Source organism: Thermobia domestica, chromosome 7 (genome assembly GCF_964235325.1).
Source record: "Thermobia domestica chromosome 7, izTheDome1.hap1.1, whole genome shotgun sequence".
NCBI classification, from domain to species: Eukaryota; Metazoa; Arthropoda; class Insecta; order Zygentoma; family Lepismatidae; genus Thermobia; species Thermobia domestica.
Window position 1 is genome coordinate 58,044,074 of NC_137460.1, and position 26,335 is coordinate 58,070,408.

Here is a 26,335-nt window from a genome sequence, read left to right on the forward strand (position 1 = left end):
GTTTTGAAATTCACACAAGTTATTTGTTACATAAGTAGCAATATTCATCCAAAATATCACACTCATATTCAACTGTCAACATAGTTAAATAGAACTCTTAAAGTAAGCAAAAAATTCGTTTTCTTGCAATGATACCAACTTTAACCTCCCATAAATCCTATAAATATAGTGTAAACTGCTCTTCATTACTGGTGCATATAGTTCACAACCCTGTAATGTACTGCACACAAACACAGGCATTTGTTGTTTTATGTAGGAAATCTGTGACATGTTAAAAAATGAACTTTATAAACGGTAATGTAAAAAAGTGCTAACTTTGATAGTTTATATATCCGAACATAAAATGGTCATGCCACTTTCAACATATTACTTCATTACAGCGATGCATGTATTTATAGCAGAAAAAGTTTGACCTATGTAACATAATTAGTAACCGAGTTCTTGCTCATTAAAAACTTAAACAATCAGCGTGTTCGGCAAGTCATGATGCGGACTACCTCGCTTCTAAGTTAATTACTTAGGAACTGGTAGAGACAGGAAAATAAAAAATTACAGGCTTTCTTACGAGGGATGTAGGTACCTGTGTGTCAAATTTCATCAAAATCCCTGATGGTCGACTGGGGATTTTTTTCTAATTTCGGTGATTATATATGGACTGACCCAAAGGCCAAAAAAAGGTGAAAAGTGCAATTACCTGGTTAATCAAAATAGTCGCCTTCTGCAACCTCCTACGTTTGCCATCGCTTAGTCAACAATTGAATTCCGTAGAAAAAAAAAAGTCTGGAGTCTGCGATACGAATCAATCGCCGTTCAATCATCAGAGGTCTTCCCTCCCAAGAAGTAATCGATTTGCCGTGAGAAGTGGTAATCAGTGGGAAGATATGAAGAGAATACAATGAGTGAGGTAGGATCTTATATTGCAACTCACGCAAATCTGGCACCGTCCTTTACGCGATATGGATCATCCAACGTAAGGATACTATGTGCTTGCGGAGAAGTTTGTTGTGCATTTCATGGAGCTCAACACTGTAACGATCTTCACTAATGGCTTCACCTCGCCTGAGAAAAACATGATGGATTACTTCCACCAAAGACTACCATACCAGCTGTGTTGGAGAGGTACAAGGGGTTATCAGAAAGTTAGGTTACAAAGCATGCAGTGAAACGTGTCTATATTATTTCATACAACCAATACAGCCAACAAATAGTACATACATTAGGTTATTTTTCAACATAGTCTGCATTTCAGTTGAGACACTTGTCTCATCTTGGAATGAGTTTGAAGATTCCTTCCTGGTAGAAGATTCCCTGAAGATCCTGTCCTAGTGTGTTCAGCCACATTGTCGCGAAGTGTTTCACCTCCTCGTGCACAATGTGACGAACGCTTCCAAATGACATTCCCAATTCTGCCATCAGATGCCGTAACGTGCGCTCTTGAATCAACTCCTCCACGTGAGCTGTGCTCAAATTTGTTGATGCCGTGCTGGGTCGGCCACTAGGCTACTCGTCGGTGACGTTTTCTTTACCAGCCGCAAACTTTCGACACCATTCTGCGACATGCTGACGAAACATTTCAGTCTATCCGTAAACCTCTACCAGCTACCAGTGAAGTTTAGCCGCGGTTACATGTTTCATCGACAGAAATCGAATAATTGAGCGGACTTCTTCTCGAGAACAGTTTTTTCAAACAAGTCGCCATTTGTTTACCTACCGTAGGTGGCGGGTGGTTGAAACTGTGCACAGTTGCCAACTTCATGGATGAAATTTACCGCACACTCCTCGTTCCTCTATAACAGACGAAACTCCAGAAATATCGGCCTTACAACCTTAGTTTCTGATCCTTCCTCATAGTTTAGGAAACGATCCAACTCTTGCCGTGCGTGTTTTCGATTGGTATAATATTTCCATATTTTGATGCAGGAAACTTTCCCGGTTATTTCTTACAATCAGAGAACTACACACCTCCAGACGACAATCCTTGTTGCCTGATGTCAACTCATGTGACACATATGAATCCAACTTTTTCACCGTACTGATTACACGCAACCGCCGAAAGACAATAATATGGTATAGTCCTAACTTGTCTGCAACCAGTAGTATACGCAGGGGAGGGCTTCAGGGTTTAATGCCCCTTGAGCAAGATATGCAAAAGCAAACATTTACGCTATTAAGATATGTATACAAAAACTATATACTTCTGAGCTTGATACTTCCCCTTGTTAAACTTGTGAGTACGCCACTGTCTGCAATAACGCGAACACTTTTTCGAGGGCCTGCTTCTGTTCTTGAAAAGCTCGTTCAATCATGATGTTGGTTGGTACCTAGCGGAGCTCATTTTGTAATGCTGTGTCAGCGGATCGAAATTTGATTAACCAACAGACGAATGGTGCGTTCATTCGCCATTCCTGGCCCAAATGCACCTTTTTTCGGGCTTGTTGTGCAGAATATTCTCGTTTGAATTCGTAAAGAAATATCACTTGCAATTGTATCTTTTCCATGGTACACTTTCATAGACTTTCTTTAACTACACACTGGCTCTCTGCGTATCCCAGCCTCTTAGTTGGACGTGTACTGAGTATAACGTATACGCGTGATCATAGTCTATCCTTTGTTGTGTTGCTTAGGTAAATCTCTTACCAGACGGCAAAGCGGATATTCACTCGCATCAACCTAATATGAATCAACATTTTTTTTTTTCAATGAGAAAATTAAGATATGTATATGATCCTCGTAAGTTACGTTGCACTGATAAATCAAAATAAATTTCATTGTTATTATTATTTTTAAAAGTGAAGCAGTAGAAAGAAATATCGAAGACTCTAGCATTTATGGAAATTAACTCAGGAAATATACTGCATATTGTGAGTCAACAAATTAATTAAACAATATAAACAATACATATGGGGTAACTATATGCTATATTCGAAAATACTCGTAAGTTAAAGCTTTATTTATGACTTGAATTATTATGTTGTAGCGTAGTTGGCATTTATGTAAGACGCTAGTGTGCATAATAGTAAAAAAAAAGTACTAATACTAGTTTGAATTCGCTTACTTTAACTTTTGTGTTGTATTAACTTCACTAACTAAGTCTTCTTAAATGAGAGTTCGTCATAGTTGCTTAGCGAGAATAGTAGTGACAAATTCTGACAGTTCGTATTTGTATTGTTTCCGTCATCTGGTAGATTGTGTTGTCCGTTCTTACTATACAATGAGAATCAGAAGGAATTTTGTTACATCTATTAGTACCCAGTCGGAATTTTCTGGCATCTATTAGTATTAAACTGAGAATTTTTCTTGCATTCGTTAGCGCTTAATTCAGAATTCTGTGGCATCTTGCTGCCTGACTCAGAATTTTTTTTCGCATCGGTGTGTTCAATTGTAAATTGCATCTAACAGTGTCCAATTCAGAATTTGCTTGCTCAGTTCCCTTGCATCTGTGTGCCCAGTTGGAAATTTTGTTGCATCTGTTAGTACCTAATTTGGAATTCTTTTGCATCTAAGTGCTCACTTAAAAATTGCATCTACTATTGTTAAATTAAGAATTTGTTTGCAACTATTAGTGTCCAATTCAAAATTATTTTTAAGTGTATGTGACCAGTTGGAACAATTATTGCATCTATGTGTCCAATTGAAAATTTTCTTGCATCTTTTACTGCCCACTTCGGAATTTTCGTGCATCTATTTGCCCAATTAGAAATGTCGATGTATCTATGTGCTCAATTAAAAATTTCTATGCATCTTTTAATGCTCAATTCTGAGTTCCCTTGTATCTATGTGCTCAGTTGGACATTTTCTTGCATCTGTTGGTCCCCAGATTGGATTTCTGTTATATCAATGTGCCCAATTGGAAATGTTGTTTCATCTATGTGCCTAATTGGAAATTTTCTTGCATCTAATAGGCTAATTCAGAATTTGCTTGCATCTATTGGTCCCCAACTCCCTTGTTTCTATGTGCCTAGTTGGAAATTTTGTTGCATTGGTATGTGCCAAATTGGAAATTTTCTTGCATCTATTATAGCCCAACTCAGAATTTTCTTGTATCTCTGTGCTCAGTTGAAAATTTTGTTGCGTGTGTATGGCTAGTTGGAAATTTTCTTGCATCTGTTACTGTCCAGTTCGAAATTTTTGTGTACCTATGTCCCCAGTTGGAAATTTTGTTGTATCGACGTGCTCAATTGAAAATTTTCGAGCATCTGTTAGTACTCAATTCAGAATTTCCTTGTATCTATGCGCCCAGTAGGAAATTTTCTTGCGTCTATTGATACCCAGTTTGGATCTCTGTTATATTTATGTACCCATTTTTTTTTTTTTTTTTCCTATCTGTTAGTACCCAGTTCAGACTTTCCTTGCGTCTATTTGTATCCAATTCGGAATTTCTTTGCAGCTATTAGTTCCTAATTTGGAGTTCTGCCTATTAAGTCTCTCCCATGAAGTATGGGTTTAAACCCTGAAATCATAAACACTATTCATCTTCTATCTGTCTATCGTTCAAATTACAACTTGCCGCTTATACGTAAACTTCATGTGGAAAAATACTAAATGTAGTTTCAGTTATTAGAATATCAGGATAAATAAATGTTCTTCAAGCGATATATAAATCAGACTTTGACGGCTATATCAAGGCTACTTATAGGTGAAAAATTATGCGTAGTCACATAAAGAATATCTGTTAAATAAATTCATCTCTGCCAGGAATCAGATTTATTTTTCTGTAAATTCGTTTCTTGACATTTTGGAAAATATATTACATGTGAAGATAGCATTGAGATGATAACTTATTGTTTTTGCTTTTGTCACTGTTAATAATTATTGAATACGGAGGTCATATTTTGATAATTTTGTCATCACATAGGAATGAGATAGCCTACCAAAGGATACTATACGATTACAGTTTTAGGAATGAAAACTCGTTATCTTCATTCATATCAAATAACTAACGGTTATCAACTGTGCAGTTGGTGTTCTATTGAAAATGTGCTGGAATCATAGTTCAGATAATAGCTTTTGTTCACTGATGTAAGCAATAATAGGTTTATTATATAAAATCAATGAGTTTTCCAGATACAAAGTAATAAAACTTTTTTCGGATTTCATTTAAGTTAAATGTGAATTGAAGCAAAGTTGATTTTAATAGCTTGTCGCGAAAATAAAGAATGTAAATCATAAAAGAAAGGAAGATGAAGTTGAATCAAAAAAGTTTAAGAGTTTATGAAAATTTCTTCTTTTATTTACTCAAACGCTTTGTGATAATGAAATAATTTAAAGATACAGGTACAGTACATTGTGAACTGATCGTCTTAAATTCGTTTCATTTTTTTAAAACTATTGCAAGTATAATATTATTTTGGATTCAAATGTTATTTTTTTCTTTCTTTCTTTTACGCGTGTGAGTATGTGCATTTATTTTCAGACGCACTGCACATTAGCCAGTAATTTTACCTTTAAAAAAAATCTGCGTTAACATATACACCATTAATAAGTGTATTTGAAGACATAACTGTTAGAACTGTAGATAACAACACAACTTCTCGTAACAGTATCTCTTATCCGAAATATCTGTAAACTTTGTGCGTTGAAATATTTCTTTTTCTTGTAATTAAAAAAAAAAAAAAAAAAAAAAAAAGTGTTCTTATTGTCTTTATAACTTATATTGCATGTTATACGTATTCGTGATTATATATCTGATTGTTTCGTTTGAGAAATGTATAATTTCTAAAAGGGTAAGCTGCACAATTAGAGCGAGGTATGATTCTTTTTAACAAGGTACTTTGCTTTCAGGTATTTAAAATCTGCACTTCAAACTTTTCTTTTTCTTTTTTTTACATCCTTTATAAGTTTATTTTTATGCTTTTTTAAAATTGAATTACTTATATTTTGATGCTCGATTAAGTTCGACAAAAATGAACATAATGAAAGCATATATATAGAATGTTCCATAATGCACTAATCAGACTTTTCTAATCAGTTCGTCTCATTGTAATGACAGTTTAACTGGAACTTTGAAAGGAAACAAATCTTAGTTCCAGAGTCATAACCGTGTAAATGATTTAACCTGCGCATATAACAGATTAACGACCGAGCGAAGTAGCTCAAGTGGTAGAGCGTTGGCTTCGCATTCGGGAGGTCGTGGGTTCGAATCCCACTGCCGACCATCCTGACTGAGGTTTTCCAGGGTTTCCCTCAGTCCTACCAGGCAAATTCCAGGATGGTACCTACTATACAGGCCCTGGCCAATACCTTCCCAAATCCTTTCCATTGTTATTGTTGTTGTTGGATATCTAGTGTAAAATGGCCTCTGAGCTGTATCTGGTGATTGTTAAATAAATAAATAAATAAATAAACAGAAGTAGAGCTGACAAAATCTTGGTAAAAACTTCACATTAACTTTTTAAGTCGGGAAGCGCTTAATGCATGAGTTCAAACTTGCTCCTACTATTTGAATTTTAGAGAATAACGTAAAGATAATGAAGAATATAAAACATGTAGAAAGTAAACCGGGTAGTATCTAAAAAAAAAAAGCTATTATACAGGGTGATTTGTTCAAAACTCATGAATTTCATTTGGACCTAGAATTTCTAACTCAAGTCCGATTTTCATGCGGTTTGTGGCAACTGATCAAGGAAGGATGGGAGATTTATGGGACTGTATTTACTGGTTTAAATTCATCCCTGTAACATCGGCCACGCTTCATGTAAAACAACAAATATTTGCCAGTATACCTTACAATTGGAATGAGGTGCGGTGCGGTGCGATGCGATGCGGAGGTTTGAGTTTTTTGTATTAAATGACAATCTCGTCGAAGTCAACAAGAAACAGGAAACTGGGCCGTTGTATTGGGAATTGTTGTGCTGAACAGTTGTGTAGTATTGTGTGATTGTGATCAGGACACAGTAAGAATGGTTACTCTTTGGAGCAACGTGTGTTTATCGTTAAAAAGTTTTTGAGGACGGAATCTGTTGTTGCTACGCAAAGGGCATTTAGAAACAAATTTGCCTCACGTTCTGCCCCAAACAGGAACACAATATTGTAGCTAGTGAATAAATTGGAAGGAATAGATCGCTTTTGAGTGAGACAGAGGAACATCGGGCTCCGCAGGCTGCTGTTGTGGAACATGTCAGTTATTGACTAAGGAGTCCAAAAAATATCTCCGTCGTTTGTCGCAAGAAACCAGATATAGCTATTCAACTTGTGATTTATGGGTGTTACCACTAACACTTGATTTGTATTCTCAATAACACTTAATTCCGCTTCAAAAATCCAAAACCTCATTCCAATTGTAAGGGTACACTGGCGAATACTTGCTGGTTTTCTTGAGGCGTGACCGGTATTACCTTCGATGAATTTAAACCAATAAGTATAGTCCCATAAATCTCTCATCCTTCCTTGATCATTTGCCACAAACCGCATGAAAATCGGACTTCAATTAGAAATTCTAGATCCAAATAAAATCCGTGAGTTTAAAAAAAAAAAAATCACCCTGTATGAACTAACAGTTGTTTTCTCAAAACCTTTCGTACAGTGTAGAAATTTTAATGCCTAACAATTATGACATAGACTGCGCAACAAAACTTCTGGTTTAAAAAAAAAAAAATATTATTAGCGATTTATTGATGTTACCTGGCTCACTTCCTACGTTTTTAATATTCTTCATTGTGTCTAAGTTATTTACTAAAATTAAAATAAATAAATAAATAAATAAATGGAGGTGAACTTGGTGAAGAGCTTTAATATGTTTATGGTATATGTATAGTTCATATGTAGTTATGAAAACCCGACACCATCCCAAAAATTAAATCTCAGGGACTTTACTGCCTTAATTAATATTTTTTTTCATTCATATTAAATAATACTTTTGATAAAGTGGATACTTTCAAATATCTAGGATCAATATTAACAGACGAAAATCATATTCAGAAGAAATTAAATGTCGACTAAAAGCAGGGAATTCGTGTTACTATTCGATTCAAAATCTCTTATCGTCGCGAATTCTGTCGAGGAATTTGAATCTTAAAATATATAAAACGGTAATCATGCCTGTTGTTCTATATGGTTGCGAAGCATGGTCGCTTACTCTGAGGGAAAAACAGACTGGAAGTATTTGAGAACAAGATCCTGAGACGAATATTCAGACCCAAGAGGAACAGGAATGGGGAATGGCGGAAACTTCATAACGAGGATCTACATAATTTATACGGTTTACCCAACATTATTAGGGTCATCAAGTCTAGGAGGCTTAGGTGGACAGGTCATGTAGCTAGAATGGAAGAAAGTAGAAACGCTTTCAAAGTCTTGAGTAGAAGACCAATCGGAAAACGACCATTAGGAAGACCTAGGCGCAGATGGGAGGAGAATATTAAGATGGATCTCGCAAAGATAGGAATGCATAGAAACTAGATCCAAGTGGCTAAGGCTAGAAGTCAGTGGAGAGCTTTAGTGAACGCGGCCATAGAGTGTTTTTTTTTTTTTTTTCAAACGAAACCTGATGGAAATGGCTACAGTTGTTTTAGCCAAATGGAATTTCTTCAAATGTCTTTTGTCTCATACAGTTAATGTTGTGTATCGCATCTGTAGGTTAATAGATAATACAATCCGGGTTTCATGTGCGCAAAACACAGCTGTTAATTATTTGGCTTCTTCCTATTCGTGTGAGCCTTGTCAGGACAGGGACAATCAGAATTATTTTCTTTCTTTCTTTCTTCATTTTCCTGTAGACGATTATCCATCCTCTCCTCGGTAGTGATTTGATTTTCACATACTATGGATTTTATTATCTTTCATTGATCTAAGGAATTTTAATTAAGACGTATATAAGACATAATTAAGAAAATAGAGGTTCTCCGCCAAATAAGTTTACACTATTTGAACTTCAGAACTCGAACCAAAATTAACCATATATATATATATATATATATATATATATATATATATATATATATATATATATATATATATATATATATTAAGTCATAAGGATGTTCAAAACATTACCAATTATGTTCTGATTTGGAATATATTCAAAATGTCCTCAATTGGCAACAATACATCGTTAAGAACCCTGTGGAATAGGCCGACAGACATGTGGTATGCTTTCCGTTCGGATGGATTCACATACAGACTCAATCGCCTCTCTCATGACTTCAAACGTATATAGGTTTGTGGCGTAGACAGTGTTCTTCAGAGTTTCCCACTGAAAGAAGTCTTAACGACGTTTGATCAGGAGATCTGGGTGGATACCCGACATTTTCTCGTCGGCCTATCCTCCTCTTAACAAATGTTTCATCCAGGAATTGCCACACTTCTCGATGGTAATGGGCGGTGCGCCGTCTTGTTGAAAGAAACAATTTTCATTTGGGTACAGATGATGAACAGCTAGTATTCTACCCTGGCAGTATTCGTTTAAAAAAGAATGTCCTGACAAGTCCTCTGACAGACATACAACACCACGCTGATGATGCAGGAAGATGAACAGCTCGTTTTTCCTTAACATGGGAATTATCCCTTTCCCAGTATACACAGCTGTAGCAATTGATAGTTCCATTCAATTTAAAAGTCGCCTTATCAGAACGACCAATGAAGTCAGTCATGTGTTTGTTATCACAAATCCATTCACAAAATTGGAGGCCCCGATCCGGATCGTTCTCATTGATAGCGTGAAGCAACCTGGGAATGTAGGTTTTGTACTGTGATAGCTTTAAAATGCAGTGAACAGTGGTTTGCTTACACGATTTACGCGAAGGTTGCCTATGAACTTCTGAGAGAATCTTGTGAAAGACTGTAACATTGCTTCCACCTCCCTTTCGTCCGCTACTGATTTCTTTCTACCACTTCCCTCTCAACTTGTCGCGTAATTTCGTAATTGTTACACATGACCTTGGCGCAGTATCAAAATCTGCCCACATGATCTCTGCATTTCTTTCATGTTCCCACATTTCCAGAAGCACTTTAAAATCCACTTTCGTTGCTCAAAGGAAAGGTTCCCAACCATTTTGCCAGTTACTTGGCGCTCCTGGCAACTGAACTGAAAATAAAAGAAAAACAAAACAAATGAATGGGAAAGAAAACAGAAACAAATGAATGGATAACACACACTAGTCCTGAGAGTGCCAAATAATAACAAATTTATCGGATTATCTGTAATACTTTCTCTGTTATTAACATTCAAACAGTGTAAATCATTTTGTGAGACACTCTGTGCAACATATGTCATTACAGAGTTCCTGCTAGTTAGGGAAGTCAGGGAAAAAGACTGGAAATCAGGGAAGGTCAGGATTTTTTTTTTTTTTTTTTTTTTAATATGTTATTTTCTAACGTGAATTGTACACCAATTTCAGCTTAGCCAACCATTAATGATCACAGTATGAAACGTTGCTCAGATTTTTATGGGTGGTAAGTGGAATGTACGTATGAGTAATGGATTATTACTTGTCTCTATACAAACAAACTATTTGTTGAGCAAAACAATATATTCACATTAAAAAAAAAAAAAAAAAAAAAAAAAAAAACTACATACGTGTTACAGAGTCGCCAACTAACATTTTGGCTTCATCAGACACTATGAGATACATGAGAAACGTACAGTCTTATATACACACAAGAGCTGAGACATCTTGGCTCTCATCTCAGCTCTTGTGTGTAGATAAGACTGCACGTTTCTCATGTGTCTCATAGTGTCTGATGAAGCCAAAATGTTAGTTGGCGAAACTGTAACACGTATGTAGTTTTTTTTTATGTGAATATATTGTTTTGCTCAGCAAATATGTAGTGCCCTTTCTTCCACCGTTCTGGTACGGCGCAGGCAATCCCACAATAGGTGTTATGGTTTACATTAAAGCATCGGACTTCCGAGTGCTGATTCGTTGCCAACGTAGGACAGGCTAACAAGGAAAGGAAACGGGAAACTAGAATTAAATAAAGTACATCAGGAATGAATACACAGTGCGTTCCATAAGATAACGATGGAAATCAAATACAATTATAGAATATTGAGCCGCTTTTATTACCGTCACTGTATATAGCACACAACTACTGTCATCTCATCATATCGGCTACAGTTAACACGGTTATGCCAGTAGATTATAATAGTGTACACATTCATACATATCTCCAAACTTATTCACATTAGCATCTAAGTTATAACAGTATTATTGTTTTAGATGACTCATCCACTAATACACATAATTAACATTTTTAGTTACGTCATCGTATTCCAATGCATATTTAATCCTTTAAATCGCCGTGTTTCATCAAAACATATATATATATATCAATACACATTTATATTACTTTTATACTGACCATTGCGTATAGCACAGGGATAATCATTTCATCACAGAAAGCTAAGTGAATAATTTAACATGGCAAACACAATAATGTATTATATGAGTACGCTATCATATTTGTACATACATCCTAATTGTGTGTGCAAGATATTTTACTCTTCCTGATGCGAAAGATGTTACTAATAAACAGGAGAGTGAAGATAATCCAGTTACGGAATCCTCACGGATTCCAGACTATTTAAACTAATACGATAAATTCATTTTCTTTTCTTGATCAACACTGACTATATACATAGTTATTTCTATTTCAATCACTAATCATATAAACAACAGAAAATCTCAATTCAACAGAGGAAAAAGAATACAACTGGCTTTAATTTCGCGACCATTAACGCCAATACACCGGTGGTGCAGATTAAATATAACCCAACATTAACTTATATAACAAAATAACAGAAATAATGGCATGAATGTAATATTAACAATAACTAATATGCCCTTGCAAATGGTAAAGGTAAACAATAAGGGCGCATACAAAGAAAAATAATCTTATACTGTAATGGAGACCAAACGGGTCCATTACAGTTTGCCCCGTCTTCAAATAAAAAAAATATATACATATATTTTTTTTCTGATTGTCTAGTGCAAGGTACTTAAATAACCGGGTACACTAAAATCACAACACAAGACAAATACACACTAAACAATAATAGAGAAACAAGGAACGAGTGAGCAAAATTACATTAACTAGGCTTCATCACTACTCTTAGCTTTCTTTCGGAATTTCCAATTCATCTCTTCTTTTCCTTTCTTCTGTTGTCGTTGATCAATCTTCCGTTTCATCTTAAACCATACTCTCACAGTTACTGCCCTTGTTTTCTTTCGTTTCTTCTTTCTATGACGGTTCTTCGTTTCCTCTTTTCCAAGCTTCCGTTTCCATGCTTTAGGTTTCCTTTTGTATTTCCAAGTCAAGATATTTCTATTCAAGTTTTTCCTCAGTTTACGGATCCCTTTTCGAATTTCATATACTTTTCTTCTCTTCTTTCGATGCACATTCAGGATCATTTCTTTCACTTTCTTTCCGTTGTTCTTCTTCCTAGTTTTGTAATTCATACAATTATTTGAAGTAGGCCTGTATTTCAATCCTTTTTTAATTTCGCTTTCAGCCTTAAGGTAATCGAAGTCTTCATCCTTTGACCCTTTCCATAGCTTTCGTACTCTTCTTACACTATTTGACACACATTTATTTTCTTTATTTTCTCCGAGTACTATTTTCTCTTGCAGGGTCTTAGTTTGCTTCCACCGTTGATTACTCTCATCAGCATTCTTGTCAGATTCTGGCCAATAATCAGAATTTGATGGTTCTTTCTTAAGCCTCCGATACTTATGTTCACTACTAAACCTGTGAACGGATTCTGAAAGCTTTTCATTCTGTTCTTGTAGCTTGGAGTTCTCTGCTTCCAAAGACTCAATATCGACTTTCTTTGGTGTACTCTTGGAGAGAACATCCATAAGAGTTTGAACTTCCCGCTTCTCTCGGTCTAGTTCCTCTTGTTTTTGTTTCAAACTCACTTCAAACTGAGACAAAAACTGGCCACGATTTGTCTTTAATGAAACCATTTCCGTTTCCTTCAAATCTAAAGCCTCCTTCAGGCTGTCTATTTTCGTTTTGAGACTATAATTCTCGTCTCGAAGACTATCAAATTCTTGACTTATAGTCTTTACGTAAATTTCATTCTTCTCATAAGCTTTAAGCTGTATTTGCAGCTTATCAATTTCAGCATCTTTTTCCTTTATAGCAATAAAATTATCACGTATAACAACTTCGGCACGATTCAATTTTTCAGAATACATATTAATCTCTGCATTCCTTTCTTCTTTTTCTTTTGATTTTTGAGAAAGCATTTCCTTCAGTGCATGTTGTAATGAAATTATCTCCTTTTCCTTCTTAGACATTTCTTTATGTATCGTATTTTCCTTTTCACGTAGCGTCTTTCGTAACTCTTCAACTTTCGCATGCAAATTTTCTTGAAGCTGCTTATTCTTTTCAAACTGCTTTCTCTGTTCTTCTAAATTATTTTCAAGGCTCTGAATCTTTTCGTTCCTCTCTTGCGCAAGGGATTCCAAATCCTTCATTCGTGTTTGCAAAGATTCAATCTCACATTTGTGCTGTGAGGCCATATTGTAGTTAGCTTCTTCAAGAGCGTTACATCTTTTTCCCAGAGTGTTTTTATCTGCACGTAACGTTTCAATCTCTCGTTCATATTTATTCACAGATGACAATAATTCTTCCACCCTATTCATATACATTTCAGTTTCAAGTTTAAGATCACTATGCTCTGCTTGTTCAACTTCGAGAAGTCGCTGGTGTTCACATAACTTTTCACTAAGCACACCAAGTTCACTGTCTTTAGCACCAATAATACTTTTATAATCTACTACACGCTCCTCATAAGATTTGATTTGATCCAACAAAGATTGTTGTGTATTTGTCGCTTTGATTAATTTTGTTTCCAGCTCTGTCACTTTATCACTAAGAGTGGAACACTTACAAGCTTGAGTCCGTTCTTCAAGAACCTTAATAGTTTTCACCTTTTCGGCTATTTCTTTGTCCTTTTGTTTTAACTTGTTCATGAGAGAACATTGGTCTGTTTCCATATTACTCGTTCTTTTCTTCATCTCTTCAAACTTTGTTTTCTGTTCATCCAGAGAGAGTAAACAGTCTTGAAGCTTCTGTTGTAAACGATTATTCTCTTCGCGAAGACACTTCATCACGCTCAGTTGAGAACTCGTTTCAGTTTTGATGCTGTCTTTGGTTTCATCCAAAGCGTTAACATGCACAGCTGCCTTGTGAGTATTTGGTGGCTGTGGTTCTTTTCTTGTGGCTTCTATATTCTGCCGTGATGCCTCTTCTCGCAAGCTAGATACCTTCTTATGTTTGCTTCGGCAACAGTTGCAAATCCAAATTTCTCCAGCAAAACTCATTTGTACATAGTTTTCAAATGTCATGTTAATACACTTAAAGTGATAGTAGCATTTACATTTTTCGCAAATAATTGAAGCTACTATTTTGCGTCCTTCCTTAGGTGATACTTTTCTTTGTATACAGCAGGCATATTGCCAATCCTTGCCCAAATCTCCCTTCTCACTATTTACTTCCATCATTTTCATATTGTCCAAAATCCAGTGATTCATCCGCATCTGATCATCTTCTCATGTATGTATCCTCTCATATTTCTCTTCTTGTTACCTACTCACCACGTCGTGCTTCAGTAAAACCAGACTTTACTGTGTCCTGGATAAACGGTCGCCAATTTTGTAGTGCCCTTTCTTCCACCGTTCTGGTACGGCGCAGGCAATCCCACAATAGGTGTTATGGTTTACATTAAAGCATCGGACTTCCGAGTGCTGATTCGTTGCCAACGTAGGACAGGCTAACAAGGAAAGGAAACGGGAAACTAGAATTAAATAAAGTACATCAGGAATGAATACACAGTGCGTTCCATAAGATAACGATGGAAATCAAATACAATTATAGAATATTGAGCCGCTTTTATTACCGTCACTGTATATAGCACACAACTACTGTCATCTCATCATATCGGCTACAGTTAACACGGTTATGCCAGTAGATTATAATAGTGTACACATTCATACATATCTCCAAACTTATTCACATTAGCATCTAAGTTATAACAGTATTATTGTTTTAGATGACTCATCCACTAATACACATAATTAACATTTTTAGTTACGTCATCGTATTCCAATGCATATTTAATCCTTTAAATCGCCGTGTTTCATCAAAACATATATATATATATCAATACACATTTATATTACTTTTATACTGACCATTGCGTATAGCACAGGGATAATCATTTCATCACAGAAAGCTAAGTGAATAATTTAACATGGCAAACACAATAATGTATTATATGAGTACGCTATCATATTTGTACATACATCCTAATTGTGTGTGCAAGATATTTTACTCTTCCTGATGCGAAAGATGTTACTAATAAACAGGAGAGTGAAGATAATCCAGTTACGGAATCCTCACGGATTCCAGACTATTTAAACTAATACGATAAATTCATTTTCTTTTCTTGATCAACACTGACTATATACATAGTTATTTCTATTTCAATCACTAATCATATAAACAACAGAAAATCTCAATTCAACAGAGGAAAAAGAATACAACTGGCTTTAATTTCGCGGCCATTAACGCCAATACACCGGTGGTGCAGATTAAATATAACCCAACATTAACTTATATAACAAAATAACAGAAATAATGGCATGAATGTAATATTAACAATAACTAATATGCCCTTGCAAATGGTAAAGGTAAACAATAAGGGCGCATACAAAGAAAAATAATCTTATACTGTAATGGAGACCAAACGGGTCCATTACAAATAGTTTGTTTTTGTTTAAGTATATACAAAGCAAAGCTTCTACTTATGGAAAATATTACAGTTGTCTATATAGAATAAATGTTCTCACATAAATATTCACCGTTATTTATATGTCAGTGTCATCCGACACCTGTCACGAAAGTCAGGGAATTTCCTGCCAAAGATCATGGAGAAGTCAGGGAAATAGATTTATCTAGATCAGTAGAAACCATGCATTAATTAAGGCACACATTTAAGGCTTATCTTAACGTAGTAGACATACGCGTTGCAATAATATTTAGATGCCAAATGTGCAAAGAACTTAAACACAATTTGAATCCATATATTTCGCGTGGAATTGACATAGAATTAACCTGTTCAGTTAAATTTGTGAGATGTAGGAACTCTCTCGTAGCAAAATGGTTAAATTTCCCGTCTTTCATATAGGAAATCTGGTTTATAAACTTGTTTGTAAACTGCAATAACGCTTTATTGGTTTCGAAAGTATGTAATACATATTTTATATACTCATTTTATAAGTAGAACGGGTGTAATAATGCTTTTCTCTCTCTTACATTTTAAACTTGATAACTAGCTGATTCATACTAGCTTTGCTATATTCAATAACTTACACTAAAATACAAATTGCTGAGCAAAGCAACGTTTATTTATAAAATAATAAATATGTGACAGTTTCGCCAACTAACTGAACATATTGGCTTCATCAGGCACTGTAAAAACAAGAGAGAGTTGCATCTAAATATAACAGAAACACAGAAAATGGTTCTAAACGCTGATTGGCTGATCAAAACAGATTCAGCCCATCATAACAGAAGTTGACAAAAATGAAACTAAACACCGAAGATCCATTTCCCTCCCTGGTCCAGTGGAAAACTAAGCTATAAATTAAGACTTTCCAATAACTTGCCCCACTGCTGCATATAGATGCAACTCTCTCTTGTTTTTACAGTGTCTGATGAAGCCAAATATGCTCAGTTAGTTGGCGAAACTGTCACATATTTATTATTTTATGAATAAACGTTGCTTTGCTCAGCAAGTTGTATTTTAGTGTAAGTTGTTTAATTTCGAGTTTCGTTCAAGGGTAAGCCGCTCTTCCTACTGCTGTTGTTGATATGAAGAAGAAAAGAAGTATGTTTATAAAAAAAAGATTAAGTCATAATCGTTTTTTGATCCTTGTGGGTCTTTCTTGGACTCTTCAGCATATATTAGTGATTAATGTGTGCAATATAAATATAATCATTTTGATTATTTTGCGCTTTGAGTTCCGAAGAATTAAAGTAAACCAGGAATTTATAAATACTTCGTAATTTAATTGTAAAGACATAACAGAGTTTGTTCCATTTTGGAATGAACAGTTTCCATAGTATAGATGTTTAAAACACGTATTACATCCAGTTTGTTTGCAGAGAATGAGTGTATATGTATATAACTTTTTCGAAGATAACTAAAATAAACTTTTATTGAAATCAAACTCTTCAGTACTATTGGTTGTAGATGACTGTTTGTTTCTTTTTCTGTCCTTGTTTTACCACTCCGGGATAGGAGCACTTTCCTGGATGAAGTTTTTAACTTTTACCATTTAACAATAACACAATTAAAACAAAATTACATCATCAATTATTGACGTTGATGACTTTCCTGTAAATGTGTGTAATATGCATTCAAACTTTTTTTTTTTCTTCGGTTTGATGAGTGTGTCACTATTTCAATGCACCCATATTTCTTGTTTTCACTTTAGGTAGTTACGAGTGTTTCTGCCGACCAGGTTTTTCTGGAATTCATTGTGATCTTGACTTTGATGAATGCCTTTCTAGACCTTGTCATAATGATGCTGAATGTAGAAATGAAGTTAACGGCTATAGTTGTGACTGTCAGCCTGGATATTCAGGTAGTTAGAAAAGTACTCGCTTTTCATTTCGATTCGTCGTTGCTTTTTTTATGAGCAAAAAAATTGATAATAGTAATAATAATGAAGCGGAAACTAATATATTTGGTAACTTGGTGTTCTTTTTTAAAAGGGGAAGTATGATTTGAATTAATACACCAATAATTTACGAGGAAAGTTCAGTTGATTTGTAAAGTTATGACATTTCATGTTTAGAGAACACAGAATGTCCTAGTACATAAGATGGAATAGTGATCCGTTTTGTAATACACATTTCTTGAGGTACTAGTATATCGTGTATCAAAAATACAGAATGAACACTGACATTTATAGTAGCATTGCAGTGATTGAGGTCGGACTTTCTAAAAATTTCTTCTTCTTCTGTCGTAGTGTAGCTTTCAGAGGATACGAGCCAAGTACAATAAAATACCAGTATAACATTTTGGGGTCCTCCGAAATTAATTTCTTGTATAGAATTTTTCAATATCTTTCTTTTATTCCCTTCTTCCTCCTCTTCAAGAAGTATTTTGCGGTTTTCTTTTAAAGACAACCGCTGTTGTTTCTTTTTTTATCCATATTGCCATTTATAACCCCTTATGTGCGTAATTTTTAGAAAATTTTCTTGTAGGAGTGGCGTTGCCTGTAATATTATGCATTCTGTTTTCTAGGAATAATAATAATAATAACAACAATAATAATAATTACTGTTGTACGTTGAAAAAAATCACCCAAAATGCAATTAAATTACTCAAGGGTGACGCTATTTTCAAACTACATAGGTTTTTGCAGAATTAAAAAAGTTTAAAAATGCCAAAAAAAATTACATCACGGAGGCAACACTTTTGTTGAGACATTACGCAGCTGATACAAGATACGGGGATTCGTGTAGTTACGGGTTACGAACGTAAGGGGATAAAGTTAACAGGCACACTATTATACATGTTGCTTTGCAAACAGGGAATAAAAGAATGAACACATGATGCGATGTGTATAAATAAAATGGCTTTATGAATGTAACGTTCGCTGATCACTGTGCGCTCCTATTTAGCCAATAGAGCTACTTCTTGCATTGAAAGATATGCAAATGCTTATTTAATGGGATAACACTCGTGAGTTACTTTTGAGACGTTATCCTGCTCGATCGATCGCATACATGTATGAAAAATGACTAACGTATTATCTGAGTAGTCAAATAGTGTAATAAAATCAATATAAAACAGTACGAATTTCAATGGTGTTTTAAAAAAGTTGAGTTAAAATACGCAAAAGACGAAATTTTCATTTGTTATACTGAAAGTCCGAAAGTCATTAAGTTGAAATGTTTTAACCAACATTAAATAGGGAAAAGTGAAAGGACCTAAAATTTATTTCACAATTCTGAACATTTCGTTATTCTGATGTACGTTACTGTGACATCTTACTGTATCGGCAATGTTCCACATATTTCTAGGTTTTATGTATAAGAAGTAACATGTGATATAGCCATGACCCGTGATGTCTTTCTACTTCTTTTTTTCCTCTTTCTTTTACATATCCATTTTTATTCCGTTATCTTTTTGATTCAGTTTCTAATAATGTTGCCAGCGTTATATTTTACCAATTACGTCGTGTATGTTGGGTTAAGTCTGTCTAATAAAAATAAACCAAGAGATGTATGCGAAGTACGAGATTTGGGATCTTTCTTTTAGGGGAATTACTGACTGATACTTTGCCCAACAAGTACACAAAGACAAGATTTGAAAAACGCAAAACAAATGAAATGCCGTAACTATACATTGCACATTTAAAGGGAAATATATTTTTGTGTATTTCGTATACTTCCTGAGATGTGTGAAAACAACTTATTGATTGAACTTTCCTTGTATATTATTAGTGTAAGCGTTTATTTAATTTAATTTTTTATGTTTTCTGCTTGTATTGATAAACAGTGTTTTCTTCCAAAGGTAATTATATTATGTATAATTAAAACATTAGATTATATTATTTGTTTTGCTTTCAGTATTATGTAAATAACGAACATTGTGAAGGGTTTCTAAAATTATTATATGTTGTCAATGTTCTGTAGAGCAATTAGTCATATGATATATGTTTATAATATAGTAATGTTGTTATGCTAATGAGTAGCAAGATATACACATCTTGCAATTCTCTCTTTATTAGCGATAGACGATAGGACCAGTAGAAATATTAACCTTTTAGAGTTTCTAATATTGTGTGTTATTTCTATTCTTACACAAACTCTTTTATGTCAGTGGTTGTGTGTAATACACAGTTCCAATCTTCTGTTTTCAGATATCAATGCATGCACTGTAGTAGTACTAACAAGTAAAACTTGTTTCTTCTGTATTGTCTGGGGTAGTGTTGCAGAATTTTTCTAAACATAAACCTAAAGCTGATTCTTCATTATGGATACTCCATTTCGATATTGAGTTCAAAGTTGACATGTTGTCATGCAGTCCATAACATGTGTGAAGTATGTCTTCTTTCATCGAAATAGATCGTTCTTACAACATTAAATATACAGGGTGTTTCTGGAGAAACACGATGAACTTCACATTCTTCTTGTACTTTACTGAGAGATGCTTGATTACGGAGTTATGGGCGAAAGCGAAGATTGTGTCGGTCAATATCTCAAAACTAATTGGGAGAAACCGACAAATTGTGATCCTTGTTCCTCATATTAAAGAAAAACAAATTAACAAGAATTTAAATAAATCGCTCAATTGTAGATTAAAAATGGCCATTGGACAAGAAAGAAAATAATGGTTCTGATCACATTTTTGTATTTACACATCTTGGGGGGGGGGGGGGGGAGCTACAATAGTTCAAAAATAGTTCACATTAATACCATCACAGGAGAGAAGTAAATCCATATTGCCACGGTGCGTCCTCCTATAATGAAGTTCAGTGTGGATTCCTTTTTCCATATAGGTATCGAACTTTCCTCCGCTAAAAATGTTTTATTATAAAAAATTGAATAATCATATTCACTATCAACAATCATGAACAGAGGAGTACAGCTACTGTGACACAGAACCACTAAAAAAAAAAAATAAATAAAAAAAAAATAAAAATAAATAAATTGATGTTCCATTTTATTCAAAATTAACATGAAAATTAGAACCTGTGTTTCATAAATACAATTTTAAGATATCATACTCTCCCTCACATGCAAAAGAGTAAAGAAACCACCAACTGGTTACAAGAGTATGATATGAATACGAATCTATCTATGAATGTGATGAGTTTTGAAAATCAGGATTAACGAACATATGAGGAGCGTCAGGAAACAACAGATAACAATATTTGAAGTTTTCCTAAGCAGTGCAGAACAACAAACCATAATTATGCACAAGTCAGAATACTACATTTTTCAAAAACTAACATAGAAGGGTAAGTTTACGAATCAATTCGAATTAAAACGAAAATCCAACATTAAACTTTAATTAAAGGAATTTAGATAAAAATATGAATACCGTTATTGGATAACTACAATTTATACAGTAATTGGAGACACTGATATCAGTTTTCATTAAATAGCGCTTATGTTGATTGCAATAATTTTTACAGTACAGTTTCAAAAATCTTCGTTGCTCATTTCCCTCTTCAAAATCTTCAAAACAATCTTAATATGTCGTCGTAATCGAAGTTGACGATTTTCGGCAGAAATATAGAGATATTACACTTACATGTAGAAGATATGGTTTAAAAAAAAAAAAAAAAAAAAAACTGTTTTACAAGTTATTTGGTCCATCTCTTCGTAATCAAGCCTCTCTGAGCTAAATTCAAGATACACTCTGATTCTTTGGTGTGAGGAACACGTTACAATTTTTTTTCTTTCTTTCTTTTAGGAACATCTTATGTAACTACTTTCGTAATAACGAAACAGTCGAAGAAGATAATCGGTAAATCTAAATAGAGACATATCTGGTAATCATTGCGAAATGGATATGACTCATTCTTCTTCCTATCAAAACATATTTCCTATGTGATTATGCTTTTCTTCACTATTTTATCCCTGTAAGTATTAAAGGAAATTTGATAAAAGACAATACTTTTCCCAAATTTGTCTTCAAAGTACGCTGGCCATGGTGAAAGACAGCACTCTTCCCAAAATCATTTTCCGAGTACATTTCCTTATTTGGTGAAAGACTACACTCGTCTTCTAAGTATGCGTTCACATATCACTTTTATTTATAGAGTTACTCGTATAAGATTATTTTAGAAAGAGATGATTCACGAAATGAAGCTCCAATTAATTCAAGACACAGTTTCACTTTCTCTTCTGTAAACTGTGTACTGTATTCTTTATGAAGATTATGAGAGTAAAGATACTTTTGTCTGTTTGAATCATTAATGAAACGTCATAGACAAATAAAGCTTTTCAGTTTACTTGTTTCAATACATATTTCCCAAAAGATATTCACTTTATGCTAGTGTTGTTGGTAACACTGTTGATATCATCATCATTATCGTTATGAAGATACTTTCGATCCAGATTTTCGGAGGAAGAATTGCCTACTAGGTTTAACGTTTACATTTTATCATGACTCGTTTTCATTGCAATGAGTAAAATATCGTTTCATCTTATTACGTTCATTGTTTTGTAAATTTATGCACCAATTCACACGATTTGGAGTGATTTATGTATGGTGTGTTTGTTTTCACGTACAAAATAAGGAAAGTTTCTCTGGTTGAAGCAAGAGGTACGTGTGTGTCGGCTTCAGCAATAAATAGTAGCGTAAAATTAGTTCATTACATTAGCTCAATAAAGAGTAAATTGGAAGTATTTTACGGAATATAAGCTTTTTGAACTTTTAAGTGAGCGGTTGTAGAAGTAAATTCTTTAGGTAACACTAAATTTATTCCTAAGCGTTAAGATTTTGTGGTATGTATGTGTGCATATTTTTAAATCTTTCACTGTAATTGTTAACATCAATGAAACATTTTTTTTTTTCGATTAATTGATTGACACTTCCATTGACTTTCACTTGACTTCACAATTGTATCTTAATCTTCAGGAAATTGACAAGTAATTCAGTTTCTTTGAAAGTCCGACTTTACGTACTAACTTTGTGTCTTCGTGTATTGTTAAATAACATTCTCGTGACGGATTATACAAGATTATTAGTTCTTAAAAATTATATGAAAGTAAATAAATTGACAGTTCAGGATCATATGCAATTTGTATTTAGAGGGGAATTTACAACTTGTGGTTAGGGAAGTCTCCAAAACCACCCGCCAAGAGAAGAACAATAATAAACATCATGGTGACAATTGCAAGTAGAAAATTTCTTTAGAAAGGGAGAACAACATGTTGCCGCCTTGTAAAACTATTATTCAAAAGTATGTGTGTCAGCCGAAGTAGAAGGAGTACATCCTTAATTAGTTACGGTAGGCATATCAGCGAGATACGTATGAAGTTGCAACAAAGTTAACACGTGGTTCAGACTGCTTCTAATTTCGTACAGGCGTTTTCTGATCGTTGTAAACTTCCCGATTTATTAGCATTTGAAAACAATATACATAAATTCTGATTTTTAACGTACAGTGTTTTATTATCTGTTATCACCTGTCAAATTTTAGAATTACTGACCAAAAGTGGAGATAGGAAGGATCATTTGGACACTTCTAAAATTTTCAGTTTGATTTGAACACAACAGATCTTTTTTTTTTGGGGGGGGGGATAGATTCTGTGCTGTTTCTCTGCAGCTTGGTTAACATCTGTGTTAATTGTTAAGTGACACTAACACACAGATCCCGCGAATACTCGGGAGTATATACCCTTCATCAATACCTAAATATTTTCTATCTCCTTTATTGTTCAGCCGATATATTTGATACAAGATTTTCCACTTTCACATAATATCTTCTGCATACATTCCATGTCCGAAAAAATATTGTATCGTCTTACGACTTGTTTTTAAGCAATTGTATCAAATAAGAATGATACTATGCTTAACAATGCACGAAAATAGAAAATGATTCTGATTTCGAAAAGAAACTGAGTTTATAGAATTCCTTGAAGATACTGGATACATAACGGAATGGTCATACAAAATTGTTAATATATATACGAGGTGTTATCCAACATTTTCGAGAATTTTAATCCTCCGCCCAAACCATTAGGAGAATGAACTCCTGCCAAAAGTTGCCTCTTTGTATGTGTTTCAGTTGGCAATCGCCCAAGTGGCATTGTTATGAGTGCACGCGTTTTGTAGGTTTTGCTGGTTTCGTTAGCTGAAGGCTACCGAATACTAAAAGAGGCTTTTGGTGACTAAGCTTTAAACCAAGCAGAGGCACTTGAGTGGTTTAAGCGTTTCAAAGATGACCGGAAGTCTTAGAGGATAACTAACATTCGGGTTGACCGTTATCATACACAATTCCGAAAAGATCGCGAAAATGTGTAAAATCATCCTGGAGGCTAGAAGGCAAACAATCCAGGACCTTTTGTAATAAAGGTAGTCTGTCGTACGGGAGATGTCAGAACTGTGATAAGAGAAATATCATACATTCTATCAGATAGACTGAGCATGAGACGAATTGCAGCGAACTTTATTTTATTTATTTATTTATTTATTTATTTATTTATTTTGTCTATGGAATTGTCCTAAGAATTTTTTTACCACCTGGTCAAGTAATTTCACGGGGAAGTTTTACTGCAACATTTGAGAAGACTGGAAGAAAACTTCAGGCACAAATGGCCTGAGAGATGGAAGAACGAACTCTAAATTGCTTCACCGTGATAACGCACCTACATACACCTCACTTGTTATAAAGGACTTCCTGCCAAAAAAGAAACTTAACCACTGTCCACACTCTGCGAGAGGTGTCGGGTTTGATTCCCGGTGGGGGCACTCGGTCGAAAAAGTGTAATAAAAACTTTTTCAGGCCAGCCATCCTCAGAGAGGTTTTCCTGGGTTTTCCTCATTCACACCAGGCAAATGCCGGGGTGGTACCTAACATATAGATTCCAGGCCGCTTCCTTCCTTCTCTTTCCTCGAATAGTGTGATCGTCGAGGGACGTCATCCCTCATACGTGACTGGCTAACATGGCCATAGATGCCGAAAGCCCAGAAATCTCAATCCTAAGTCTCTAAACCACTGTCCACACTAATTCCAGTTGCCTGGCCTAGTTCCGTACGATTTCTTCTTCTTTCCTAAAAAGGAATTTCAGTTGAAAGGCGACTTTTTAACTCCATACAATCGGAATCAAAACGGTTATTGAATACGCTAAGGTCAACAGACTTCCAACAATGAGAAAATCACTACAATCATTGCACACAAATCCGAGGCGACTACTTTGAAGGAGATGATGAAAATTGGGATTTAAAGTAAATTTTCTTATCTTCATGAATTAGTTCGAAAATCTTAAGGTAGCACCTCGTATATCCAGAAAATAATGAAAACTCAATAACACAAACTAAGTACAAAGTATGCTACAAGTTCTTTCGCTAAATGATACAACAGAAAATGAGAGGAAGAAGAAAAGAAACATAAAGAACAGGCAAGTAGCTTTGAAGCCTTGAAAGGGCTTCTTAACTGATAAGGCGTTTACAAAAGACTTCATAGTAGACGTACACTTTCGTTATATGTGTAATTATGTTTTATGTATTTTCTGGTATATATATATATATATATATATATATATATATATATATATATATATATATATATATATATATATATATATATATATATATATAATTATAAGTTATTAATTAATTTTTTAGTAATAATAATTATTTAATTATTTATTTATTTATGTATTCATCAGTAAATAACGGACGTACGTCCAATAACGAATTTCCTGTGGAATTAAAAATTGCACTGAAACATAATAATGGTGATAATGAAAATAAATAAAATTTTAAAAAATTAATCGTTACCATAAATTAAAAAAATAAATGAGCGCGTGCTCATTTATTGCCTTCCTCTGATTTTCCGTTGTATCATAAAGATATAAAACACGGTAATCAGTATATTATAAAAGGTGATATATGGTAAATTGTTTTTTTTTTTTTTTTTTTTCTTTCTTGATAATATCAAAATCTCCAATAAATATAGCGATAAAGTAAGAATAATTGTTGGCCGTAGACAAACACTTATAGATAGTTATATCAATTAAACTACGTCACACTTAAAATTTTTGTAATTTCTTGTAGTAGTGCGAGGAATATGCAAGTTTACAATATTAATTAACTGTAGTTTACCAGTTAGAATTTCGTTTAATAATTTAAGATCATATAAAGTTCTTTCTGGTAGTTTCAGGAGTCCAAGTAATTGTCTAATTTCATCTTTAGTTTTGAATGACAAAAACTTAAATTTTCAGCGCAACTAAGAAAGAAAGAAATTTGGAAAAGATTCAATATTATTATAAAAGTACTGTACGCTTCTGTTCCAAACACTAGAACAGTATTTAAGATGACTTCTAACATTAACGAGATACAAAGTAACACAAGTTTTCTAAACTCAAAATCTTTAGAGATCCATTTGATTTTTAAATTTCTTCTAGCATTCTATAATCTGTTCAAGATGCTTGTTAAATAATAATTTATGATGAAATATTACAGTCAGATCTTTGGTGGACTCAACATACTTAACAGAAATACTATCAAAACCGTATCTGTAATAAATAGGATTAGTTTTGTTGAAGTGTAAGACCATTTCACAACATTATCAATATTACTTTGAATAACAACACAGTCATCAGTGGAATCAATAGAACTTTTTTTTAAGTCATC

At 34.2% G+C, this 26,335-nt stretch overlaps 1 protein-coding gene across 3 annotated transcripts in view; it reads left to right on the plus strand.

Moving 5' to 3' along the window:
• The window catches only part of crb (cell polarity complex component crumbs), a 249,974-nt gene that overhangs the window by 173,955 nt on the left and 49,684 nt on the right, over positions 1-26,335 (plus strand). For all 3 annotated transcript variants that reach the window (XM_081764729.1, XM_081764731.1, XM_081764730.1), the window contains one exon: positions 17,445-17,594. In XM_081764729.1, coding sequence (XP_081620855.1) covers positions 17,445-17,594 — 150 coding nt within the window. The remainder of the gene's footprint in view (positions 1-17,444; positions 17,595-26,335) is intronic.